This window comes from Manacus candei, unplaced genomic scaffold (genome assembly GCF_025592945.1).
Source record: "Manacus candei isolate 608988 ecotype Guabito, Panama unplaced genomic scaffold, ASM2559294v1 h1tg000014l, whole genome shotgun sequence".
In the NCBI taxonomy this organism is placed as follows: domain Eukaryota; kingdom Metazoa; phylum Chordata; class Aves; order Passeriformes; family Pipridae; genus Manacus; species Manacus candei.
In genome coordinates this window covers 52551139-52570939 of record NW_026138062.1, presented here as the reverse complement: position 1 = coordinate 52570939, position 19801 = coordinate 52551139, and the positions used below count along the sequence as shown (strand labels likewise).

The window sequence follows — 19801 nt, the reverse complement described above, 5'->3', positions numbered from 1 at the left end:
GAAAAGATGGGCCATTTAAGGCCTTTTTCAGTTCAAATGCCTTTATCAAGCCAGAGAGCTCCTCTAAAAAAAAAGAACTCATCCTTAAAACCAGGGACTGGGAGTTCTGATCTATTTGTTTCCCAATCTTGGCCTCCTCTTGGGAGAAGAGAAACCTCAGCTGCTATATAATGACTCTCATAACTTCTCCATATCTAATGTGGGCTAAAACAAATCATAGAATTATTTAGGTTGGAAGGAACTTCTGAATGTCAGCAACCAGCCCCCTACCCAAAGTAAGTCTATGTTGCTCAATGCTTTGTCCAGCATAGCCTGGGCTGTCACTCCCAAATCACAGAGATTCCTCTTTTTCATCTTGTGCAACGGGTATTTTCAAAATCAGCATTGCTGAGGGTCTGTCTGGGCTGAACAAAGAGTCTTCAGGTAGAGAACCACTGATGTTCATTGAAACATTCACTAGCAGACCAAGGAAATAAAATTACACACTGTTTAACAGTAGAAAGAAAATTGTGGGTCACTATGTGGTTGGGAGACATGAGAGTTATAATCCAATTGTAAAATGCCTGAGCTGACTCTTCCCACCACTCTCGTTAACCAGTTCAGGACAAAAACCTCTTTCCAGCAAAGCCAGAAACGAACAACAAGTGAACAGTAAGGGGTTTGCTCTCATTAGCCTTCATAATCTCTAGTAGTCCAAAGAAGCTAATGCTTACAGGGAAAACTGTGCACTTACCTGTTTCCTTGTGCGTGTTTTCCCTGTTCTCAGCTTAATATAGCGGGCAATCAACTCATTTCGGCCTGAAACAGAGAAAAAATGCAAACACAAGTTTAGAAAGCTATTACCCCAGTGAAAAAGATAGATTGTATATCCATTGTATATCTGTACAGATCAGCAGTGGGATGATTCCCTGTCACATTATTTTCTTTCTGAGAAAGGAACTTATTAGTTCACATGGCAGAAGTTTGAGTTTTATGAGCAGTCTCCTGTAACATCCTTATTGGCAAACTGACAAAGTATGGGCTAGATAATTGGACAAGGAGGTGGACTGACAATTGGCTAAACAGATGGGGTCCTCCTTGACAACAAGCTGACAACGAGCCAGCAATGCACTCTTATGGCAAATCCCTGTTTGCATAGGAAGATTGTTACCAACAGGTCAAGGGATTTGATTCTTCATCTCTACTCAGCACTGTTGAGGCAACATCTGGAATACTGTCCAGTTCTGGTCTCCTCAGCATGAGAAAGATGTGGACATACTGAAGTGAGTCCAGTAAAAATTTTAAAGAGACTGGAGCATCTTTCATATAAGGAAAGGCTGGGAGAACTGGGTCTGTTCAGCCTGGAGAAGACTGAGGGGCAGCTTTTAATCAATGCATGCAAGTACCTGGGATGGGAGGGAATAAAAGGAGAAAGGGAACTACCCTCCTCTGAATAGTTCCCAGTGATAGGACAAGAACCAAATGGCACAAACTAAAACACATGAAATTCTGCCTAAAAAAAACAAACAAAAACAAAAAAAACCCAAACAAAACCCCAAAAACAGAAAAAAAACCCACAAAAACAACAACAACAACAAAAAAACCAAACCAAAACAAAAAACCAAACAAAACAAAACAAAAAAAAAGGGAAAACCCCAATCTTTTTTACTATAGTGGTGGTTAAAGACTGGCACAGGCTGCCCAAAGAGGTTGCAGTCTCCATCCTAGGATAGTCACAGCCTAGTGGACAGAATCCTGGGCAGCTGGCTGTATCTATCACTGTTTGAGCAGTAGGGCCAGACTAGGCCGCCTGAAGAGATCCCTTCCAACCAAGATGAGTCTGTCATTTTGTGAATCTAAGTACAAGAAAATAAACAACAATGGGGGAGTACGTGGAAACAGTTACACAGAATTTATCAGTGTGACATGATACAGTGAACTACAAGTGCTTTCTGGCTCTTGCAGGCAGACCATCCAGGTTCCATACACTGGCTCCCATGTATCAAATCTAAGCAGTCACACATTTTATTCTCTTCCTGGAGATGGAGGAATAAAGAGTAGAAACATAAAGGCAGCAGCAACACATCTGAACTCTAGGCTGGTTCAAGGCAGAAATCATGACAGGAAGAACAGGCTCTGTAAATTAATACATTTGTGGTGACCACACTAGTAGCAATACAGTATCTCAATAAAAAGTTGGGAGTGGGAACTGCAAGGCTGTGAGACATTTTTATATGCCTGCAAGTGTTTGCAGAATGAAGTAGGAATGAACTGGGAAGCAAAGCCACAACTATTGTGAAGTTTGTAACAAAATTATAAAACTCCAGTGTTGTCTATGAAAAGTTTATGGGTTGAATGGAGAACTTATACATTAGGACATCAGAGACATCAAAAAGCAAGCAGTGAAATCAAATGCAATATTTATTCCAGTGGTTTAATATTCCATGGAAAAGTTGTCACTTGTTTTTATTCTAAACTCTTATTTCACTCAGACCTGAAAAAAATTATGCAAGGGAAGACTCTATGCTGAAATTGAGCGCTCAACCTTCTGGGGAAGGGCTGGCAAAGCTCCTAATTCCATCTGCTTCTGAAACAGAAGAATGTAAATGTCCATGACTGCATTTAAGCCATAACATGAAACATAACCAAAGCACACATAGGGACAGGAAAGCACTTTACATTTCCAGATCTCAGTGTTTTCCTAATGGTGTCATTACAGCAGGCCCTTATTCCTCTGGGAGAAAAAACAGGTCTGTAGTTGAGAACTCAGCTCCAGCTCCTGTATACACAAATTAGGAATTGTTTCTGTGCCAGAAACACAATGCCCAGCATGTAACCACTGACCTCTTCAGTTCCCACAGTTTCAGCATTAGCATGGTGACATGCCCAGGACAGTTTGATGGCAGCAGATGTTATTATGCTACCTTCCACCTGGCTGCTCTTCCAACCCCTGTAACCACTTGCACAAAGCCGAGACCAATTACTAGCAACACATATCCACACCACCTTACTCTAGTGCCAACAATATTTATGGCTTTTCAAAGCCTCCATCTGTTAGACATGGATCCAAGTTGAGAGGTATGAAACAACTGAAGTGATTCTTCTCACACGGATGCCGACATACATGAAATTTCAGGAGTATGGTTTGACACACAGCAGAAGTGGGAAATGTGCAGAATAAAACAAGGTGTTCAAATGCTATTACCTAAAAAGAAAAAAGAACGAGAATTTTTGCACACCAAGGGGACCCTTTGAGGGGTAAGGGGAATGAGTTAGTGTAAGAGAGATGAAAAACTAGCCTTGAGAAGAAGTGGATATTGGAGAATTTCAGGCAAACTTTTAAAGGGCACATATTGGGCTATGGTGAAAATTTGAATATATGGGAACTCTCCAGACATTGGCTCAATTATGGGCCAGCCTTGAAAAACTAATTTCAATGGATTCTCAATGAGATATAATAAGTGTTAAGGAGTAAATTTAGCTTTGTTGTGTTTCCATGACAGTAAAAAAATCATACAGACAGAGTATGACAGAGCACTATTCTGCCTCAGCAACAGAGGGTAGAAGGAGTAATCTGTGTGAGAGGATGCCATGAACAGCTCTGTGCCAATCACAGTCAATTCCAGTCATCCCCAAACCAGGTGAAAATGACAATCAATCCATTAGAACCTCAACCAGTCAGAGAAGCACAAGCTACCTTTGCTCAAATATATTTTGGAAAGGCCAAGAGCCATTAGGGACATAAGACACACAACGAGACACAAAAGGAACCGCAAAAGGAGACATGAGGATACATAGAAGGAAAAATAAAAGCTATGTAAAAAGACAAAATTGGAGAAAAGGAGACGTGGTAGGGGACATTGCTGGGAATGTGGCTGGAAAAGTCTTCTTGGAAAGAGGTGCTCCATGACAGAGATACAGACGTACTCTGAGGCAACTGCAGCACCATGCCAGAGCAGACACAACTCTGAAAGGACTGCAGCCCATTGAAAACCCATGTAGAAAAGAGGAGAAGCAAGAAACAAGGAGCACCAAAAGGGAAAAAGAACTAAACAAAACAAAAAAAGCAGCAGGAACTAGCAGAAAGAAACCTTTATTTTATACAGTGATGCCAGCCTTCTGCATCACCCAGCATCTCAAAGAATTAAAGAGGGACTAAGTGTTAGAGAGGACAAAACAAGGGAAATAGGGTAGGAAGCAGGGAGCAGAAACAATAAACTGTATTCAAGCCTGGAAAAGTGGGAGGTGTTTCTGTAACTGCATTTTAATGTCTGTCTTTGACAACATCAGCAAAAATTGCAAAGTTCTCTCAGGCCATGTACTTCACTGGAAAAGACTAGTGGGAGGGGAAACTGTTGTACAAATTGCAGATATTAGATGGGAGTACAGAAATTCTCTAGAAGGAAACTCTCCACAGAGAGCATTTAATTGTAGATCCTCAAATTTTCAAGTTTTACAATTCACTTCCCACTTGCTACCAATTCTCATACAGTCTTCCTCTTCCACAAGTGTGTCCTCAGTCAGAGAAAAACAGAAAAGTGGCAGGTTATATTAAGCTAATAAAGGTACTGGTAGCACACACAGACTACCACCCCCTCAAACCAATAAACAAACAGATCACTCTACAAAGACATTCATCACAGCGATTACTAAATATAGAACTACGCAAATTGCCAAGCCCAATAAAATGCAACAGGAACGCATTAAATTACCATGAATCAAAACTGCAAGAGAAGCAAGTCCTAATGTCTTTTGTTTTTCTTATCAGAAGTCAGATGCAAGCAGGTATTATGTGCCTGGAAGTCTGTAGGCTCACAGCCTCTGGAAAGCACTTTCTTTGTTTCACAACCCGGGCTGCAGGGTCAGCAAGACTAGCACTCCTCACTTGGCTGGAACAGGCAGAGCTGTCATAAACCGTCAGATGGTTCATTTTTTAGAGCCATGTAAAGTGCCCCTCAGTAATCTGATCATATGTTGTGTTCTTAGAATAACTCCCGCTGAGGTCTGCCACGGTCACCAGAACCTGCCAACAGTTGTGACTCTTCTGTCGAAACCTCGCATTGGGTTTCACGGAGCTCTAGCCAACATACCAACTGCAGCATAGCACCTTTATCCTCCCTGCAGCCTTCCCCTTGGAAGCATGGCATGAAAAAAAGCAGTAAAGAGATACCCTCTTATGTTCTTTACCTCTCACTCCTAACAGATAAATTTCCAAGGGCATCGATTTGGCTCTCACTCTGTCTTACACTAAATTGCAAAATTATTTAGGAAGGAGTTGAGAAGTGAATAAGGAGGTTTTTGATTCTCCACTCTACACCTGTGCACCTTTCAGTACAACAGCAGACAAATGTCTTTCTGTAAGGAAAGGGGATAATCAAGGGAATTCCCATCACCATAGAAAGCATTTCCCAGTCCTACCTCGAAGCTTCATGATGGCTTTCTGTTAGTAAAGGTATATTAGTTTCTCTGCCTCTTGCAAACAGTATCCCTTTAAGACTTTTACTTCCTCACACCTGTTGCCAAAGAAAGTAGAAGAACCAAAAGCCTCTCTTCTGTGACGGGTGAGAGCAAAGAACTTAGTGATTTCTGCAAAATCCTTTCAGCAGGAAACTGCCTGAAGGTATCTGTGTCTTAGATACTGTATCTTTTCTATATCCAAAGCACACATATGCAACTATCTGTAAGCAGTTCTTTAAGAGAACTACAGAAGCAACTATCCAGCTGTATCCAGTGAAAGGTTTATCAAAGTGAGGTCAAAAAAGCCATCTCAACTATCATTTCTACCTTTTTGTGTCACTTGATACTTCACAGGTAGGTAACTGTTAGTTACAATCAACATAAGCATAATGAACTGTGCATCAGGCAAATAAATCTAGACAAAAGAGGGAAGGTAAGGACACATCTTTCCACCCAAGATCAGAGTTTCTCTATGCATACAAAGCAAAACTAACTGCCAACCAACTCTTACCAGAAGGACACTTAAGACAAAAGCAGTGTGTGGTTGGTTGTGTGTGCATATGGGGCTATCTGGTCTGCCCCACCCATAACTCCCGTGCACAGCCTTACTTTCTCTCTCTCACTCCACTGCATCCTCCTTCCAGCTATGCTAAATGCCTTCCTGGGCATCAGCTGTTCCAGAAATAGGGCTAGATGTGTCAGAAAACAAATTTTTGTCTTTCTGATGGCTAATTCCATCTTTTCCTCAAGATGCACAGACAACTCTTACTGACAAAATTTAAGTTTAATCCTACTTTCATTAGATGTTCCCTTCATCACAAACCAACTTTTCTTACTAAAGCCTTGATGAGAAGATTTTGCTAGGTTCCTGTACTCAGAAGGTAATAAAAGAACTTAATACTCCATTATGACCATCATACTGTGACCATTTTCCACAAAGGAGACCATAAAACCATTTTATTGCACTGGCCTATCTTATGAAGACATCTCTGAATCTACCAATGCAGAACTTCAGTGCTCAATAGTCAGGTTCGAGTTCCCATAGCAAAATTACACATACTAGTGAATTAATTTTATATTCAGCTGGGAAAAGCAAATTTCCTCACTTTGATCATTTATTCTATGCTTGAATTTGCTCAGGATTAACCTTTCACAAGAAGATTCTCTGAGTTTTTATGCAGTCCCTACAGTAAGGGATGAACAATCAAAGCAAGATGAGCCAGTACTTCTGAAAAATATCAACAGTCAGATCCCTGAAAACACAATACTGAAGTGATTAGTACCATCACATTGTCAGCTCTTCCCCAACACACCTGTTTTCATCATTTGACTGTGCGAGTTCTGAGCTCCTTCCTCTTCCAAAATGACAAAACTGAAGCTTCATTTGCTGGGCAGAATGCACCAGTCAAGCCCCTCACATGGAGAAATGGCAGTCAGGTGTCTGTCTGAGATCTCTGTCATCTCTGTCTGAGTCAGGTGATCTCTGTCTGAGATCATAAAACTCAGTTGTCTGATTTACCAACTCATCTAAAGACTGCAACCCTCTCTTGTCTAAAAGGCCTTTTGCTGAAAAGATTAGTATTTACTTCTCTCCTTTTTCAATGTATAACCTAAATTCACAGTCAGACACACAAGAAACACTATCACCATTTAGAAACCGCTGTTTCTTGATGGTCATTTTAAGAGATAATAATTACAGACCCCGCAGGTTTGGGGAAGCATCTTATTGGTTCCCAACAAGGAGTGGAGAAAAATGAGAAGTCAGTCACTGCGGGTGTACTTACAGCAACAAATTTTTCATGAGCAAAACAATCTGAAGAGGTTTCCCACTCCTTAGCTGGTCATTCCTTCTCCATCAACTCCTGTTGATGGAGTACAGTTACCTGTACCACCTAAATGGAAGAAGGAGAGAGGGGGGCAGAGAGGAAAGACTGGCAAGCACCACCCTAATTACCAATATCAAAAAATAAGCCTACCCACCCCCATTTGGGTTCTGTTGGTTTTGTTTGGTTTTCCCCCATCAGCCTATTTATAATTGGATTGGTGAACTAGTTCATTTTGTGGTCACATTTACCGCAGCATTGGCACAACAGAGAGAACAGAGAAAGAATCAGTGCAGAACTTCTTAAACCAGTTTTACCACCGGAGAAACACCAGGAACTGTACTCCACCTAACCCTCACACTCATACAGGCTGGTAAAAAAATGGGCAAGGCACTTCCTGTGCTTGCATTATTTGTCTAAAGGCTAAACAGCGTTAAAGTGCCTTCTAATTACTGCCCCAAAGGCATATGGAGTTATTCCTTGTAAAGACGAGCTTTAACTAAGGTACAACAATGTATGCAGGCAGCAATCCCTCCCCATCAGCCTAATAGGAAGCTCCAGGCTATGTAGCTCTTCACCACACCTCAGTCTTTTAACAGTAGTTTTGAGTGCATAAATTGAATGTCCTCATCACCTCAGTTTTCCCACATTATCACCTCAGGCCACAGAAGGGTAAGTTAATCCATCCAATAAGTGCTCCTCTATCTACACAGTAAGGGCCACAAAAGCAACAGAGCTCGGGCTTGTTGTGGTGCTTCCAAGTTAAGACTGACGAGAATCCTCCTAAAAATTATTAGATTCAATTTGGCTGGGAAATCCCACGATCACACCAAAGCAGCTGCATATACTAATACGAGTCCTTCATATGCTAGAGTGTATCAGATAACACCTGAAAGAAGCAATAACAATCCTACATGGAAAGGCATGTCAAACTAACAGCTTTCAGTCTCTTGGGACACCTGAGAATGACCACCTTATATAGGCACAAAGAACACTATTGCCTAGGTTCAGAGAAAATGACTGTTGAAGGCAGCACTGAAACCAATGTTTAACTGTAACAACATTCTCCAGTTCCCATTAGTCCAAGTTCTACATTACAGACCTGGACATCTGCTAAATTCTTCCTTAGATCAATAGATGTCTGCTTCAGTAACTTCCAATAGCTGTAGGGCTTCTGAAAGCAACTCTCAACACTGCTTTGGTGATGTCTCCAACGACAGCAAAAACTTCAGCACCTCTCCTCCTCCTGATTTTGTGGTCAGCTGATTCTGCCAGTACCAATAGTACAGAGTTTCTTGCAGATTTCTGCCCCAAGTGCTAATTTTATGCATGTGCCCAGATGACAGGCTGACCAAGTACTCAAAGCTTCAGCCATGACAGAAAGTGGAGCTTAAAGGGGTCTGTGAGATCTGTGCAGATGTGCTGCATGACTAGCACAGACCGTGCAGTTCTCAAGGCATCTGGTCTGGTCTGGCTTATTCCTGTGAGGAGTCATGACTGCTTCATTTAACACATAAAACTACACCACAACCCAGTTCCAGTGAAATGACTGCAAATTATGCTGCAGCTTCAAGAAAAGCAAAAGAATCCAGAGACTTTTGGGTTCTTGCATTATACGAATAAATGAATATTGATTTTTTTAAGTGGAATGGCTGCTACCACACAGCTTCAGGTTCTGACATCATAATTTAGTGTGCAGTCGTTGTCTGTGATTACTTTAAACTATTAAGTTATAGCTTCAGCTTAAACAAATGGCTGGAGACTCCTGAAAAAAGTGATTGCCTTTTCCCCAACCAACCTACCTACCTCTCACCAGACTGTTCCATGGGTCAGTTCAACTCTCTAATCTGGCAGAAATCTGCCCAGATCATTTTGCCAACATAGTTTGCTATCAATTTAGGAAGCTAAAATGCATCCACAAGGAGTCTGCTAGAAACTAGCAGCCTAAAGGGCAGGAGCACAAAACTGGAAGCAGAGCAAAGGAACAAGGAAACAGGAGTGGCAAGTCCTTCTTTTTTTCTGCAGTGAACTGTTAGGTCATCTCACCATTTCTGGAAGAAATATACTCTTGGTCTCAACACAGAACAGTTTTACACCATCCAAACATTAGCAAGAATAGTTCTTAAAGACGTCATGCCCTGTAGCAGGTGAAGAGAGAATGTAGACAGCAAAGTCTAGCAGAAACAGTCTTCATAATTGAATGGCTACCCAGGAACTGGTCTGGATAATAGCTGAATTCTGCCAAGCTCATAAAATTTCCTTACAGTGGCTTTGGATATTCCCCCTTCCTGCCCCACTTTCTTCCTGCTCCTAACACTGGCACAATTCTGTTCCACATTCTTTAAACACCTGTTCCCTGACTGAGTTTACAGTGTAAGTCTGATAGATAGCTGAGCAACTATGATTCAGGCAGTGACAGGAGAGCAGGAACAAGAGGATGACAAAACTATTTAAGCTGCAGAGATACCTAAAAACTCGTTGATCCACAAGGAAATTTGCAAATATCTAGATGCTTTAACTACCTTCTAAATAAAAGCTGCTGTGTCTAAACTTGCCAAACCACTTACCCCCAACCTTAGCCATAAAGGATCAGACTAGACATGAACAGTTTAAGTGAGCTGGCTTTGCCTCTGGGCCCAGAAGCAGATGAGATCATCTTTGAAGGTCCCTCCCAGCACCATTTTCTACAATTCTACAACTAAAGATGATGATGCAGCCTTTATATGCAGGAATGCTCATAATCCCCAGTCAAGGTTGAAGGCAACATTGTGCTAAATGCCACACATGCACGTGTGTTTCCCTGTAATACTTGTCAAGCTTAGAAACAGGCCTATGCCTACAGCCCTTGCAGTCAACAGCTTGGAGCATTGCTATTGGGTTACCTCATCAAGCATTGGTTACACTCTTTGCACTCCAGCCCACACACTCCAACCTAAGCTCCTGAAAAGGCATTTGTAATTATTGCACAAAGCACATTCAAGACGAAATAAGAGTGATTCTAAAGCCGTTTTATATGAAAACAGCGTCATTTCCTCTTCAATAAGCCAGACACAGAGCAAGGCTCTGCCTGTATGTGTGCATGGAGTGAGACTGAGAAAGCAAAGGAGTACTCGGACGGGTCACAAGTTCAAGGTGACAGCAATGAGGAACAGCTGCTGGCTATGCACCCTTCAGTAGCAGGTGTACCCAGGCCCCAGAGGTTTAAGTCAGCTCTGCCAGTGACCAACAGATTTATAAGACCATCTGTCTGGGCACGAACTGCATACAGCCTTCTCAGTTTTGCTGCCCAGATCTTCACCACACACAGACAATACAGGGTTTGTTATGGACTAGTTAATGAGCAACTGTTTAAACCAATAGACAATCCTAGTTCTCCTGTGCTCATTATCTGGATCCTGCGTGAATGAGAATACTGCTTCTTCTTCTAGCTGTAATATTAGTGTCTTTTTCTGAACAAGTAGCTTTCCTCCACTTTGGGGCACTCCTTAAGGCACTAGAACCTGGAATGCTTGTGTTGTCTTATACTGGTTTTGCTTAAGGAATGCCCTTGAAAGAGACTTTAAAAGAGACCTCATATAATAGGTTTTGCTTACATGCACTGTGTAAATAAGAAAACTCCTTTTTTTCCTAAGCCAGGTCTTCACACAATCTGCATATTGACACTTAACAGCTCCCTCTATGTATATGCACATCCTTTCTTGAGAAATGCTATCACCCTTCTCTACTCAATGCTTGGCTAATCAACAGAAGGCATATTCCAAGAAAGCACTCCTAGTGTTTATCCAGAAGTCTACTGCTTCTGTTTCAAACCTAAGAAAAAGCTTCTGTGTCAATAAACATATCCAGTCTCACAAACATATTCATGTCACAAAAACAGACAGCATGAATCACAGGACTAACAATTTAGAAAAAAACTGCTGATATTTACAGTGTAAAGCCACCTAATGCCCACTGTTCTCTTGTCTCCTGGGTAAAACCATAGCAATTCCAATCTGGAATCCAGCTCTCATTCATATAAACACAGATACACATGAGCACACACCCCCCATTCCTTGGGACTGGCTGTACAAATACAATCCTAATACTTTTGTCTGATATAATTTTTAAAGTCCCCAACAACAGCATTTCCATTCTATCTCCTTAAGAGATCCCTCAGCACTGAGCACCATGCTGTCTTGAAGTCTTTGCTGATATCCATCCTATATTCTTTCTTTCTCCCCCATTAATCCTAGTCATGCTCACATGTTCCACATAAAATCCCTCTCCCTCCTAAATGTTAACACCCTTCAAATATTTTTAGACTGTTATTATGTGTCCCCCCACTCTCCACCTTTCAGTCATCGCTTAGCCAAGCTATGTATATTTAGCTACTTTAATCTTTCCTCCTAAATCAGTCCCTTCTACTCTCAGAGCTCAATGTTAAGTCTGGCATGCTTGCCGCTCTTCTCAGAACTCACTCCATGTTTTTGAGATCTTTCTGGTAATGTGTTTGCAAAAACCTGTCCAGACAAGAGCTTTACATGCACCTATTTTAAAGAAAGAAGAAACACAAGTCACTGGACATTATTAATTTTCATTTTCCATGTCTGATTTTGTTCCCAGATTTTTCATTCAATCCATATTTTTAAATAAACATTTGGCATAAGCGCAGATTAGCAACTGGTAATATTTGAACCCAATTGTGAAAGAATGCAGTGGGTTTTAAAACGTAAAAGAACGCTAAGGGTTTTTAACTAAACTTTTCAGAAAACCACTGGAAATGGATAAAGTTATCCATAAGAATAGGAGAAGCAAAACAATGACTTGCAACAAGGGAAAAGGCTGACAAATGAAATTGAAACAGTCTCTCAGTTACAAGGCAGATGAGTGGATACATCTACAAAACATAAAGCTGGTTTACTAAATTAGAAATGAATTAAACTGGATATGTTATCTATAAAGCAAAAAGTTCAGATCAAGTGCCTTTCTGACAATATACCACTATCAATCAACTCTATCTTGGAGAATTATTAACAGTTTGAAATTTAAAAATTAAAAACTCAGAGGAAGAGCCAAAAGGGTAATGCCATGTTGCTAATAAAGGAAGTTACTATAACATGATGAAAACTCTGTGGCTGCAGACATACACCGTGAGAAAAATGTAGTACTAAAACAGCACACTTGGTTTTAAGCCTGACAGATAAATATGGGACTACAAACCCGCTAAAAATCAAAAGGGACAGGAAAAAGTGTGTCCCCCTTATTGAAGCAACAGAGTGAAGCCCCTCAAAATAGTCACAATAATTTTGATAACATGTAGTACACAATAAAATTGCTACTCTATTTATGTTCAGTACTAAGCATGTTAAGGAAAGATGCCACAGACAGAACTATTAACTCTAATAACTGTAACAGCAAGCAGATTCCTTGATGTTTGGCATTACAAGTGGTAAATTTCTCAATACTCAGGAAATGCTTGGAATTCACAGAAAAATATTTCTTTTTATGTTTGCATGGAAAAAAATCAGTTAAACTGACATGTAGTTTAACACAAAGAACCCTAAACTCTGCTTACAAAGGAGATAGAATGAAAAACACGACAAACTCCAGCAGAAGTTTAACCTGCTGCAAATGTCTCCAGAAATCTTGCTTCATCTAGTCAACAACAAAGAACTAGAACCACACAAAAGCAAAACTGAAAGATGACTGAGTGAAACAAGACTCTGTTATTAAGCAACTCTGAAAACATCGCCTACCACCAGAGGGGAGGGCAAAGTCTGCATCCTGACCAATTATCTATGAATCCAAAATTTGTCTATCTTCTAGTGTTTAAAATAGGAAATATTCTTTTTTGCCAAAACTGTAGGATAAAGGGCTGTTCTGCAGTTCACTAGGTCACAATAATGAAAGGGATAGGAACTTTAGAAGTATCTCTCTGAGGGATATCACAGCTGAAATACAAATTTTGCAATTACCTGGACCATACACTTCAGTGTCAACTGAGCACATTCTCAGCATGTTCCAACTGCTTTGACTGAAACATCATCAGGTGAGATGCTAAACTACAACATAGAAGAAAGCATTTGAAGACTGACACCTTGAAGGTTTTCATATCCTCCCTCGCATCAAAGAAAAGTGTTTAGGAACTGGGACAGGCAGTGTACCTTTTATGCTTCTTCACATATATGTGTTTGCTTTTCAGTTCTACTTTTAGTGACTCTGATGTTGGGGAAAACATGAAATGCTAGCCTATCCCTTTGAGATAAAGGCATTATCCCACAAATTTAGTTAGTTACTTCAGAAGAGCAGTGGGAGGGACCAGCTGTGACATGGCACCTTTTGGCATCAAACTGACCTGTTATTCCATCTTAATTCACACTGCAAGCTCAAGTCTTCATGGTCCACTGCCTGCTCCAGGTTTTAACTAGTAACATGGTTGACTATCCTTTTATCACTCAGCCTCTGAGCTTTGGACACCTCTAAGTATTTCCTATCAGCAATTCACAAACAGATGGCACCAGCCTGGGAGATAGATGACTGCTCCCAGCTGTCTGCCCCTCCCTGCTCAGCATAGAAATGGCTGAGCTGTTTGTAAAGCAGCTGCTAAACTATTTACTCCTTCAGAACAGCAATCTAACAAACAGCCACCAATCCTAGCCATCTTGCAAAAAGGTGCTCCAAGACAGGTGCTCGAGCAGCAGAAGGCAACACTGGACAGTTAAGGCAGTAGCTCATGTCTTCTAAGCTTTTGCTTTCTCTCTTGTAAATGAAGACCCTAGTAGTGTTTTGTCAAAATAAGTATCACTTTGCAAGTTACTATTTTTAATTTTTCTGTCCTCAGTAGTGTTGGGAAACCTGGTCTATTTAGCACCTCCATGCAAATCTCACAAAGGTACTAAGCGTTTTCCCTCTTCCTTCTCTAGATCAGTGCTTAAGATGCCAGGAGATAAACTATCAAAGAATTTGGTGTTTAGTATTTCATACAAATACTACAATTATTATTTCTCCCATGGAAAAAACATACTTGGAAAAAGTGAACAGTGAACAACAGACTTGTAATATCCCTATTTTATTCTAGCAGCAACACATAAAAACAAAATTATTCTGCAAGACCTTAGTTGTACCAGAAGGCACGAGATCAGTAAGTGCCCCAGACTCACTGCTTCTAATGTCAACACAATGATTAGGAGAAAGGACAGCATTCCATATGACACAAGACAGCTGCTTGTGCCTTAAGCAGGTGGTAAGCAAAGACTGCTGGAGAGGACAAGTGAGGGCTTCCACTTGGAGCTGTGCTGTGGTATGAGCTTATTCAGTCAGGATGTTGCCTCCATGCAGAAATGGAACATGTCTAGGATGGAAAAAGATAAGGATAGGAAAGGCAGGAAAGGCATCAAGACACAGATCATCAATGTACAGAGAAGAGCTTGGCTGACTTTCAGGTGAAGAAGGACCCACATCCACTCAGCAATCAGCAGGGTGTTGTCTGAAGAGCTGTTAAAAAGCCAACTTTGAAGAGTGGTGGAAACAGTAGCATGGAGTCTGTGCACAGGCTGAAACACACCTTTCTGTGCATTTTTAAAGGTATTTAAGCAAAAGAGTGAAAGTTCTTCATATTGGCTCAGTGCATTTTAGATAGTTCAAAAAACTTTAAACTGACAATAGGTTGCCTCACAACAGGTGAGAAGTATATAATTGCACATAGAAGAGATACTGGGACCTGGAACATCTTGCCAAAGTACCATTACCAAACGAGCCACTTCTTAGTGGGGAAAAAGTGAAATGGTCCCAGTTTTGCCAAGGGAAAGGGGCATATGTACAGTTCTCTAACACCTCACCCCTTGGTTCAGCAAGCTCTGTGCAAGTCAGTCACAGGGCAGCTAAACAACCATCTCTTCAGAGGCAGGGCCAGCTCCACATCGAGCTTATTCTGTTCCACCAGCTGGCTTGTAAGCAGTGAAGATGAAATCAGGGACTATATTTATTCTCCCTGCCCGGTCATATCTTTCTATAGATCGCAGGCTGGGCCCTGCTTCCTTGAACAGGATCCTGGAGACTAGTAAGCAAAGGAGGGCATAAATCATTGCCTCGAGTTCTGTCAGAAGCACACCGAACCAACCATCCATACTTGGAACAGGTGCACTGAAGGCAAGCAGGGACACTGTCCCATTTGGAGTAGTGGGGGAGGGCTTGCAGAGAAGCTGTTCCTCTCCTGGAGCCTACTCTTAACTTTTCACCCTGCAAGTGGGTTATTTACCTTCTGCAGTTCACCAGTCCAGTCAACTAGATGTGTTCTACCAAACACCAGTCCATGCTAGGTCAGGCCCCAGCTAAGTTCCACTGTAGTCCACTGTACTTTGCTTTTGCTCTCGCTCGTTTCTTTTGTGGTTCATTTCACTCTCTGCTCTGACACATTCACTGCAAAGCTGAAATATTCCAGGGACCATGCAGAATGTTTCGTAAATTAATACAGTCTTAAAACACAACTGTAATTTTTCACCAGTAACTTTAAAAGTCACCCATCGTGAAAAGTAATGCAGACATAGAGCAACAAGGACTGTGTCACTAATTTATGCTTAAAAACCATGGGGTGGACTCTCAAGTTATATTTTAGTTTGAGTAACATTTTAAGCAAGTATTAATCCTGAAAGAAGCAGTCCTACCCTCACCTCAACCATGGCTGCTCATTCCCACTCTCATCGTCCTTGTAAACCCAAGAAGTAGAGCAGCATCCAGATTGAGGTTCACTTTTTTTCCCTTTCTGGCTGTGTCAGTTTTAAGCTAGATCACTTCCCTGGTGGACTCCATAGCACAAGCACAAAAACGTTTGTGCCAGCATAGAGCAGGAATTGATGTCTGGCTGAGAATACTAACACTTGCTTAGCCTCAGGGTGATCAGCGTTACCTAATATATATTGCTCTTTCCAGATACAATGATGTGTGTACCCAGTAAAACCATCCATTGTAGATAAGGCCGTGTAAACAAGACCCCACCCATGCCCCCACAGTCAGAGCAATCTGTTTCCTTGCTCAGGGAACAACGGCCTGAGGGGTGGACAGAAACGAGCAAAATGAGTTGTGAAGTGCTCCATATGAAGCTTCAAGGCATGCATGGAGCATCCCATGATGGGGCCTCCAGAGTCAAGCAGATTCCAAGGTAGGAGGGGAAAAAAAAAAAAAAAAACAAGCACTGACTGGATAGTTACAGGGCTGCCTTCCATAAGATCCTTGCTACTGCTTTGAGAAACAGTCCACCTTGGGACTTGTAACCAAATACTGGGCACTCTGCCTTTGCTTTTTAGTCAGGTGGCTTCTTCCAATGCTAGGCTAGAGAATCCAGGCCAGACCAGCTTTTTGTGGACAAAATCAAGAGAGAAATTTCAACTGTGGAAAAGATCAAAAATCAAATTCAAAAGCATGTGTACCACCTATAAAGTTGAATTCTGCTACAGCTCCTAGCCAGTGCTCCTCTGCATTCAGGGCTGGGTATCTAGCTAGCTAGATGAGAATAACCCATGTGAAAGATATTTGTGTCACGACTATGAGAAAGCAAACTACAACAAAAGGGAGTGGACAGAAAAGTCTGCTTTCTGCACTTCTTAAGGTCTGAAAAGTGTAACTACTTAGCAAACCGTAGGTGTTCGCACATCAGCAGAGCTATTCAGGGGTTCAGGAGCTGAACTTCTGCCCTGCAGGATCAGAGATGCAGACCTTTACCTGCTCCTACCTCCAACAAGAACGGTGGAGACGGCAGAGAGAGATAGCATAAAAAATACTTAGCATATCATGAAGCCACTAGATTACACGTATCTAAAGATTAGTTCAGTAGTATGCCCAGTTCTGGGATCTACCTTGATAGTCCCCTGAAAAAGACATCTGTAACTCTTTCTGATATGTGAATGTTAAATTCTTAACCGATTCTCCAAGATACAACTTGAAGCAACCACCTGCATCAGCTTGGGAACACCTGAGAGAAGGGAATTCATTCAGAACGTCACTTGGTACAAGACAAGTGGCTTGCATGGGGCAGGCTGCCTGGAGTGTCGTGACGCGCCCTTTCTTTCTCCTTACCGTACATCTTGCCTTCGTCTGACAAGATAATCTTCCGCCGACCACATGGTGGGTAGATGGCTAGCGCTTCCTGGAAGCTCTGCTCGATGTCCGGACTCCACACCCCCTCGGCGTCATTGTCAATGGGTTTATCCAAGGCCTCGCTGCCCCCCGAGTCGTTGCTCCCCTCAGGGGAGGTGGGAGAACTCCACTCGTTGGAGGTAATGGTGCCAGCTAGAAACTCCAAGGTGCCACGTGGAGAAGCAGACTCAGAACCTGCAATGGCAAGCACAGCGCAGGTCAGTTGCAAGTTTTCCTCTCTAGGAAAATGTGGAGATACTAAAGGAAAAAAAAAAAAAAGTTAAAAAACGTCAGTGAGGAGAGGTTTTACTTCAAGTTTACCTTAAACGGTAACTCAACCATGTGCTTGATTTCTATTTATGTTGAGATGAAAATCTTTTCTGACAAAACAACCTGCTCCAATCTCTCTTTGGCTCATTAACTCTCTGTCACTTCCCAATTTTCCTCAGATGTGTCTTCTTATCTGTCTTTATCTCCTTATTTCTTTCTCCCTCTGCTGTTATTATCCCTGTAACTGTTATTTAACTCTTTGAAGCACACACACAGGGATTCAGTCTGTGTGAAAGACTATACAAAATATAGCAGTGATGTATCTAGTAATCACTGAGCAGAGGAGCACTGGGGTTGAAATCTTCTTAGATACTGTTTCACTGGATCAGAGTTAGCAGTCAGTGTCATTTTTAACACTGACATTTCTTCTCAAGGATCATCTGCGCTTTTAAAAGCCGTTCCTGGAGCCTGACAGTTTAATGCAATGTCTCCCAAATCTCAGCACCGTATTCTGGCAGGAGCAGAAAGCACCACGAGTAAAGGCATAAAAGCACTAGGTTGCAGGTCAAGAACCTAGGTGCTTTGCCTATTTCTACTGCTCACCTTCAGATCGACCTTTGGCAAATTCCTTCAGTTCCATCTGCCTCTCTGCCCCCTTATCCTTTACCGGTCCCAGGCTATTAGATTTGCCACTGGGCAGGAGCAGAAATTAGTTTCTCATTGAACCTAAGCAGGCAGCTGCTAGCTCTTGGAAACTACAATAAATTACAGTCTACTTATAAATGCCTACGGTAGAGGCTGTAGAGGCCGAAGCCACTGAGCCGAGCTGATGAAACACTCACTGAGAAAGACTTAAGACCACACAGACACTTCCAGTCAACCATCAGGAAGACAAATGCCTCCTAAAGACACAGATCACTCCTCTTGCTTAATCCCAAAGCTGTTCGTTTACCATTTTAATAGTTTTGCTTATCTGGGCTACAAAGAATATTCATAAGCCAGCATCTGAGAAGCCAGCCAGAGAGTTCAGCACTTCCCTGTGTTTCAACACTGAGTTGTGTAGCAAGAAAATCAGAATAAGGATTTTTTTTTCTGTGAGCAACAGGATCAAACCTGTACTGAAAAAGAGAGTAAGGAGAGGGCTCTGACATGCCAAGTCTATAGCTCAGAAATATCACATTAAAAATATAAAGGGGGAGAAACTGGAGCATAGTCTATGTCAAAAACTAGATAGAAAATAAAACCATGCAGTTATGCTATGCCCTAGTTGATAAAGAGGAAAAGTAGATCATTCATTACACTTCAGAAGTTTAAAAATTCAGGACTCATGGCTCCAGAAACTCTTCAGACATCAAATTTTTTTAAGTCTTTCTTTGGTTTCTTACCTCTTTGGATTTTGTTTACAAAAATCTTCTCTGAGACCATAATGATGAGATTATTTTTTTTTAAGAAAAACTGATATTCTTTAGGAATTTTAACATTTCAAGAGCTGAAGTTGTAAAAAGATTTGACAACACTAGCTTTTAGAAGGTTTTTCTGCTCCTTAATGACATTAGGTGGGAGCAGATGCATATTTTATGTCTCCATAACCCACCAAAAGGTAAGGAAACAAGTAAGACAACACTGGGTCTTTTAGTAATTCCTAGACACATTGTACTGTGCAGCATTTTAACAAGTGCTTCACAAAGACATTTAGAAAACCCAGTTTACAACTTATTTCCTGTTAGAACAGGTGAACTACTCTCCATCCATCCATTTCAGCCCCTATATCAGATTATTTCAATCCCCTTGACCCACAGTATACATTTTCAGAACTCTAAGGAACGTGAGAAGAAAAAATGAAATGGGAGTTGAGAGGGGCAGGGCAGAAAGGGCAACTCACACTTGGCCTTTACCAATGGGACAGGCATCTCAAGCACACTGTCAATGGCACTAAAGCAGACAATGTGACTTTAAGAGACCCTGAAATGAAGGGTAACAGTTGCTTCCCGTACCAAGAATCTACCATGAACACATCACCTTTTACTGACAGATGCTAATAAAACCTTATATGGGTATTCAAGAGATTGTCCTGCTGCAGAATTAGTGTTGAGGAGTAAGCTTTCCACAGGGAGACTCTGACAGACAAACAGAAGTTCCAAATGTTCTTCTTCTTTTGAAAT

The 19801-nt window shown here is 41.5% G+C and overlaps 1 protein-coding gene across 5 annotated transcripts in view; it reads right to left on the bottom strand.

Annotated features, from left to right (window-relative positions):
* The window catches only part of TEAD4 (TEA domain transcription factor 4), a 51789-nt gene that overhangs the window by 19828 nt on the left and 12160 nt on the right, over nucleotides 1–19801 (bottom strand). For all 5 annotated transcript variants that reach the window (XM_051780824.1, XM_051780825.1, XM_051780822.1 and 2 more), the window contains 2 exons: nucleotides 17310–17564; nucleotides 734–798 (listed from right to left, as the gene is read on the bottom strand). In XM_051780824.1, coding sequence (XP_051636784.1) covers nucleotides 734–798; nucleotides 17310–17316 — 72 coding nt within the window. In that variant the 5' untranslated portion in view covers nucleotides 17317–17564. The remainder of the gene's footprint in view (nucleotides 1–733; nucleotides 799–17309; nucleotides 17565–19801) is intronic.